Consider the following 7500-nt stretch of genomic DNA (forward strand, 5'->3'; position numbering starts at 1 on the left):
TATTATTATTATTATTATTATTATTAGATCTTACCATTGTCCTCTCCTTAATATTTCGTTTGTTTCCATTGTACCTGTGTTCTGTGTTTTCATATAGCCTGAGCTGGAAAAAAACCAATGTTATTTTTATCATTCCAGTAGGCCTACTATATAAAAATTTTTATCATCATTCTATTATTAAATAACGTCTACTACTATTATAATCTACTCCTAAGTAAAGAATCTGTTATTATTATTATTATTATTATTATTATTATTATTATTATTATTATTATTCCAGTATTCAACATGGCGCCGTGTTACAATACGACATAAAATCTTTTCAGTGGCTTCCAGTTAAGTATTACCCCATCCCACTACCTTTTAAGCCACTAAAAGTACGCCCCGAACGATAAATTAAAACCCACTCTCAACAGGCTTCACCTATCGCCCAGGTGACAATCAACAAACCATGTCACGCAGATAACGAGGGTCCGATCAGTGTCCCAGCGGAACGCCGCCTGGATGTGCCTTATCGATACCCGTTCAAGTAGGTTCGCGGATGAGTTTGATCTCGTCTGCAGCGAGACAGAGGCGCAGTGTTTGCATTTCACTGTTCCCTAGGTCGTTTAGTTACGTTGAGGATAAACAGAGGATAAAATGAGATTGTTCATGGAGTCGTGAAGTGGATTTTGTCGTGAGCGTTATCGTATTTAAGAAGGATTACGGACCTGAAAGTATTATTCTTATGATTATCAGCAATGTTTGTGGATAATTATTGTTCAGTTTTGCACGTTATCTAGTTGGATTTCTATATAAACTATACTGTACCTCTGCTTTGTATTTGTAAGAGACCTCGAGCTAAAATAAAGTTATTATTATTTATCAGCAATGTTTGAGTATAATCATTATTCAATCTTGCTTTTTATCTCATTGTATTTTTATATAATCTATGTTGTACCTGTACTACACTGTATTTTCAATGTGACCTCAAGTTAAAATAAAGTTATTATTATTATTATTATTATTATTATTATTATTATTATTATTATTATTATTACTGAACAGCCAGTACCAAAAGAGAGCTATAACTTTATGGTTGTTCTCAGAGAACAAAAGTGATATTGAGTGATTGATTGATTGGTTAGTTTACGTAACCTGGCAGCGGAACCATGGTTATCACCGTCTTAATGCTTTCCATAATATCTTAAAACTTATAGCAAACGCATTCCGTTCCCTCACGACCTCAGCCATAATAATAATAATAATAATGATAATAATAATAATAATAATAATAATAATAATAATAATAATAATAATAATTATTATTATTATTATTATTATTATTATTATTATTATTATTATTATTATTATTATTATTATTGTGTGATGATGATGATGTGATGATTGCACTTGTAGTCATATATATATTAGGAAAGCAGATAGGCTACAGTTTAGCGTAGACGGTAAAAGGTACGCTAGTTAATCGAATAATAATAATAATAATAATAATAATAATAATAATAATAATAATAATAAACTTCGAAGTTCCCTTTCGCCTGCAGACAGAAGAAGACTCTCTCTCTCTCTCTCTCTCTCTCTCTCTCTCTCTCTCTCTCTCTCTCTCTCTCTCTCTCTCATTCCGCTGTGAGTTTTTCGTCCCTTAACGAACGAGGAATGAAATACGAACCGCAAGACGCGAAATGACACCCGACAAATGTAAGGAGGAAGAAGTGACGCCTCCGACGAAAGACGTGACTTTTCCCTTAACTAACTTTACCGGTGGCCCCTCCCACCCGCCCCCTCCCTCCTCCCCTTCCTCTCCCCTCCTCTCTGCCACAGTCTATCTCTCTCTCTGTCTCTGTATATATGTATGTATATATATATATATATATATATATATATATATATATATATATATATATATATATATATATACATATATATATATAAATATATATATTTATGTATGTATGTATTTATGTATGTATCGTATCTTTATCCGTGCGTGTACTTATGTAGTGGCTTATAAAATACACATTCTGTGTAGCACAACTGTAGGCATTACTCAAGGTTCTTTGCAGCGTGCCTTCGGCCCCTAGCTGCAACCCTTTTCGTTCCTTTTACTGCACCTCCGTTCATATTCTCTTTCTTCCATCCGACTTTCCACCCTCTCCTAACAATTGACTCATAGTGCAACTGCTTTGTGGTTTTCCTCCTGTTACGCCTTTCAGACCTTCTGTCGATTTCCGTTCCAGCGCTGAATGATCTCATGGGTCCCAGTGCTTGGCCTCTGGCTTAAATTCTATATTCAATTCCATTCAGTGAAGACCTACTGAAAGCACAGAATAAGCAACCGAGAAAGTGGGAAGCATTCAAGGAACTATATCTCATCCGCCTGAGTAATTAATCACGCTACCTGTTGCTTTTGAGTCTCCCGATGAGGAACTTCGGGAAACTGTACCTGGCGAGGTTTTGGGCGATCTCCAAGGCGGTAGAACGAAAAGGTAAAGGGAAGTTAAGGGAAAGCAGGTAAAAGGAAGGATTAGGTGGAAGTTGATAAAGGAGAGTGAGGGAAAACCGGTAGAGGGAACGATTAGGTGGAAATTGATAAAAGAAAATAATGGAAAACGGGTGAAAGGAAGGATTAGGTGGAAGGTGATAAAGGAAGTTAAGGGAAAACATGTAAAATGAAAGATTAGGTGGAAGTTGATAAAGGAAATTAATGGAAAATCGGTAAAAGGAAGGATTAGGTGGAAGTTGATAAAGGAAATTAATGGAAAATCGGTAAAAGGAAGGATTAGGTGGAAGTTGATAAAGGAAATTAAGGGAACACAGGTAAAATGAAAGATTAGGTGGAAGTTGATAAAGGAAATTAAGGGAACACAGGTAAAAGGAAGGATTAGGTGGAAGTTGATAAAGGAAATTAAGGGGCACAGGTAAAATGAAAGATTAGGTGGAAGATGATAAAGGAAAATAATGGAAGACGGGTAAAACGAAGGATTATTTGGAAGTTGATAAAGGAAATTAAAGGAATACAGATAATAAGAAGGATTAGTTGAGTTGATGCTGGTTAGTGAATATTAGTGATTAAGTAAAATGAAGGAAAGGTACTACAGAGTAGAAAGATAAATCTAGTGAATAAAAATTGGAAATAAATGGAGATATTACACAAACGTTGCACATTTATAGGATATGTTATAGGAAGAGTGAACGAGAAATTAAATATATGGAGATATAAGGGAGAAGCTGGTCAGTTAAGGCATGATAGATGAATGAAAAACAGTAAAAAATTTACAAGACAAGAAGAAATAAATACGAATTATAATAAAACGGTCGATAAATATTCCTATTCCTTAAAAAAAAGGGATTTTGTAAATCTAAGGCATCAAAGAAATCGTAAAGTAATATAAGAAAACAAGATTAGGTAATAATGAAAACTTATTAGAAAACACAAAATTAAAAACGAAAGGTAAACAAATGAATAAAACATAATAATAAAAAAAAACACTCGGTAGAAGTGGCAACTTAAGAAAATATCAAGCAAACAAAAAAGAGACAATAAAAAAAGGTTGCAATATTGCCTAGGAATGACTAAGTGGCGTGCGACTTGATGGAAGAGATATATGGATGCCAAAAAAAAAAAAACAATAAAAAATAAAAAAAAGCTAGGGGCCCCAAGTGATGGAGATGAATGGGACACTGTAGAGATACATGGACGAGAAAGGGGATGAAGTATGATAACTGGGGTAGGATGAAAGAAGGAAGAAAAAAAAGGTCGTAGGATGCTACAGGGAAGGAGAGAGAGAGAGAGAGAGAGAGTAGGATTCCTTGCCGGTAGAGGGAGTTTGGGAAGAAGTTTAAGAGCAACAGTGTGTATGTGTGTGTGTAGGTCAGCCGAACGCGCGTCGGCTGTCGTCACCTCCAACTCAACCCCCTCCCCCTACCCAGCTTCCCCTCCCCTCCCCTCCTCCCCCTCCACCCGAAAGAAGAAACCTCCCCCCTTGCACCCCTGGACCACTGACACCATCGCGCACTATTTATTTTCATTTAATCTCCAGTTTTCTATAAGATTCCAGTTTTCTTTCTTACCAATAAAAGAGCTTTTGGCCTTAAATCAATCGCTCCTGTTCACCTTCTCTCGCTCTCTCTCTCACTGACTCTCTCTCTCGCAGTATGTCTTCTTCGCTCTCTCTCTCTCTCTCTCTCTCTCTCTCTCTCTCTCTCTCTCGAGCGCGAGACACAGTGATCAACCTTTTTTTCCTCTTCTTTTTTAAATAATTGATAAACTTGAAGCAATTACTTACATCGAAGCGGGTGTGTCCGCAGCAGCACCCTGTACACGATCAAGTTTCACTCCCCTGGACGGCGCGTCCGGATCTCAAAATGTTTCGCCGCCTTCGGACCGCTCAATTTTGAAAAAAAGAAAGAAGGTGAGTGAGCGATATTTTCTGTGGGTTGAGCGATGAGATGAGAGGCGGCCATGTGTCAGATCATTAGTGTCGTTCTCCTGATTGGTGACTCTCGCTTTACCCATCATCCCACCATTCATCATCTTAAGTGACGACATAACATCGCAATCGACCAATCATGGGGAGCTTTACAACTCTCTAAGAGCCTCCGACCAATCGCCTCGTGTTTACGGGACCAACGTGTGAAATCTAACGGGACACTTTCGACCAATCAGGTGCGGCGTTACAGGCTGCGGTGAGGTGACGTCACGCCGACTCGGGTACGAGTGAGCAGAAATCAAGAATATTCATTCAGTTAGTAGCGCTCAGTGACGGTGGACGGAAGTAGTGTCATGTGACAAATAGAGAGGAGAAGCTCTTGTGACCTGATTAGTGGTGAAATCTTCGGATGCTTTGACAGTGAAATAGTGTGCAATCCGGGCCTTAATTATAGTGATCCAAAATGCTGACGTCTAGTGGAAACCACTACGTGCGGCCTGAATATCTCAACCCAATACAGGGACACTCCATCGAGGTAAGAATGTAAACATTGCTGGTTTTGCGTGATTTTCTCGCTCGTTCGTGGTGGAAACTTTGATGGAATTTGAGTAGGTTTTGGCGTTTGTATCCGACCACAGGAAACTTTTTAACTTGTTGGTAGTCATGGAAACTCGCTGGGAGTGAGAACCAGGAACCTGTTTAAACTCTCAGTAATGTACACGTCGCCTTTTCCCCAAAAATCGATCGAACTAAGTTCGAGTCAGGAGCGACCACGTGTGTTTATCGTCTGCGATTTCCACAGATATTCGTACATGGCGAAGGTTGAAACTTGACCAGAGTTTTAATTTAATTATTGAATAGATATCTTAACTTGAAGTTTGTGAATTTGAGTGTGGTTTGAATTTTGCAACAGACCAAGAGCCATTTCGTTGTTGTTCAATTTCAGCGTTAGGCAAATTTTAACAGCTTTTGCAAACAGTTGTATTAATGTGTATGTAGTTTGTTGCTGTTTACTAATGTGTTGTAGAATTTTATTATCATGAAATGTAACCGAATTGTAAAAGTTTATATTTGTCAGAGTATTGTACGAGACAAGATTAATGTTACACTGTGTCTTTTCTGTTTAATATATTTGGCTGTTACATAGTAGGTTTGTCAAATAATAGTTGTGAAGAGTTTGTACAGATTTCTTTTACAATTTGAAATTTTTAGAGCTTAAGATTACTCACGATGTCCTCGCAGCTGTAGAGAGGGAAAACTCTAAGCAGTATCTCACATTATTTCATCTCTGATGAAGATTTCAATGCCAGGTGTTTGTGTCTGCGATACATTTTGTTTACTTTCATATCCCGCAGTGTCTACTTGTCATTGTACATCACGGTAATGTAAAGAGAAAAAAAAGAAGAAAATATATATATGCTCGCAAACTGCATGCTTGTGTTTCTCGTGCCTTGAATTTGCACACATTTCTCTCTCTTTCTCCTTTCAGCTTGATGCCAAAAAGTCCCCCTTGGCCCTGTTAGCACAGACGTGTTCGTCCATCGGTGCAGATCTCTCACAGAAGGGCACAATCCCCCCGGGGGGAGAGAAGGGCAGCAGTAAAGGGAAGACCTCCCCCGGGGCAAAGTCTCCGGCGGCTGCACTTAACATTACACCCTCCGACGAGCCCAAGACCTCCAGTACCAACTCCTCTTCTTCCTCATCCTCCTCCTCCTCCTCCTCCTCCTCCTCCTTCAAGCCCTACGAGAAGAAGAAGGACGAGGACGAGACCAGCGTCACCCCCAAGAGGTCGTCCCCACACACTCGCTCCCCAGGGGCGAGCCAAGCCAGCGTCGAGAGGTCCTCCTCCAGAGAGAGCGAAGGAGGGCGGTCGTCGTCGCGCCCCCACGACCCGCCCACGTCCTCCTCGTCGTCCTCGATATCGCCGAGAGTGTCCTCGCCCGTCACACCAAAGATGTCCTCCTTGACTTCGCACGGCCTCACCAGTCTGAGCGATCTCACGAAAGACCCCCTAGCAGCTTACAAGTTAGCCCCTAGTCTTTACCCGCATTTAGCCCTGGGGCTCGACCCCCTGGGGGCAGCGGGGCTGTCAGCCCTCACGGCAAAGGTAAATTGGATGTGATTCGTTAAGGCATACTCCTTTACTCCTCTTTTGTCGTAGTCACGTTTACCATAAAAATGAGTCAGGATCGTACGAAAGTTTTGTCATAAATTAACGTATGTAAATGAAATTTTTATTCTAATGCGAGGGCTATATGTCAGGGTAATTCAAGTTTTTATATTTTTATTCGAATGGAAGGGATTATATGTCAGGATAATTTAAGTAACGCATTAATGGAATACTGTCACTTGTAGATACGTAACTTATTTGGTTTTATTATTTAGATAATGAAATTCATTTTTCCATGTTCTTAGATAAATACTGACCATTATTAAGGCACTAAGAGTATATAATATGATTTTAGAAAGGAACTTTTTATTAGTATTTTCTGTTTATTAAAAATATATATATAAATATATATATATATATATATATATATATATATATATATTATTTATTTACCAAGTGTCTAGGATTAGAAATTTAAATTTTGAACGCTAGACGAAGGCTAGAGTGTAATTCTATTGAACCGTTTCCTTGCAAACGAATTAAGAACAATATCCCGTCAAGGATAATGTACTGTTTAGGTACTGATCAATACCCATTAAACAAGAGAGATTAGGCTACAGGAGGTCGAAATGATTCGGTACACGTACTTAGCGTACTTAGCTCTGGGATATATTTCAGGAAATATAATGAAAATGGGGTTAGATTTCAGTATTAAGAAAAAAAGTCTTTGTTTTTGTGCTCCTTGAAAAAGATTAGGAATATATCATCTTGATATATTTATTTATTTATTTTTTTTTGCTTTGTTAGTTTTGATCTTGATTTATTTTTACCTCGGTTTGTGTACTCCATTTACTCTTGAAATATTTAGTAACATTTTTTTATTGTTGTGATATAAATAGTTCCTATTTTTACTGATTTAGCCGTATTTTAGTTTTAATTCTTGATTTTTCGCTTTGCATA

At 38.3% G+C, this 7500-nt stretch overlaps 1 protein-coding gene across 1 annotated transcript in view; it reads left to right on the forward strand.

Moving 5' to 3' along the window:
• The first annotated feature begins 4728 nt into the window (after nt 1–4728).
• Nucleotides 4729–7500, forward strand: part of LOC136849841 (zinc finger protein Noc-like) — a 7357-nt gene continuing 4585 nt past the window's right edge. The window contains exons 1-2 of the mRNA XM_067123304.1: nt 4729–4965; nt 5920–6537. Of these exons, the coding sequence (XP_066979405.1) occupies nt 4894–4965; nt 5920–6537 (690 nt within the window). The 5' untranslated portion in view covers nt 4729–4893. The remainder of the gene's footprint in view (nt 4966–5919; nt 6538–7500) is intronic.

Source organism: Macrobrachium rosenbergii, chromosome 21 (genome assembly GCF_040412425.1).
Source record: "Macrobrachium rosenbergii isolate ZJJX-2024 chromosome 21, ASM4041242v1, whole genome shotgun sequence".
Classification (NCBI taxonomy): domain Eukaryota; kingdom Metazoa; phylum Arthropoda; class Malacostraca; order Decapoda; family Palaemonidae; genus Macrobrachium; species Macrobrachium rosenbergii.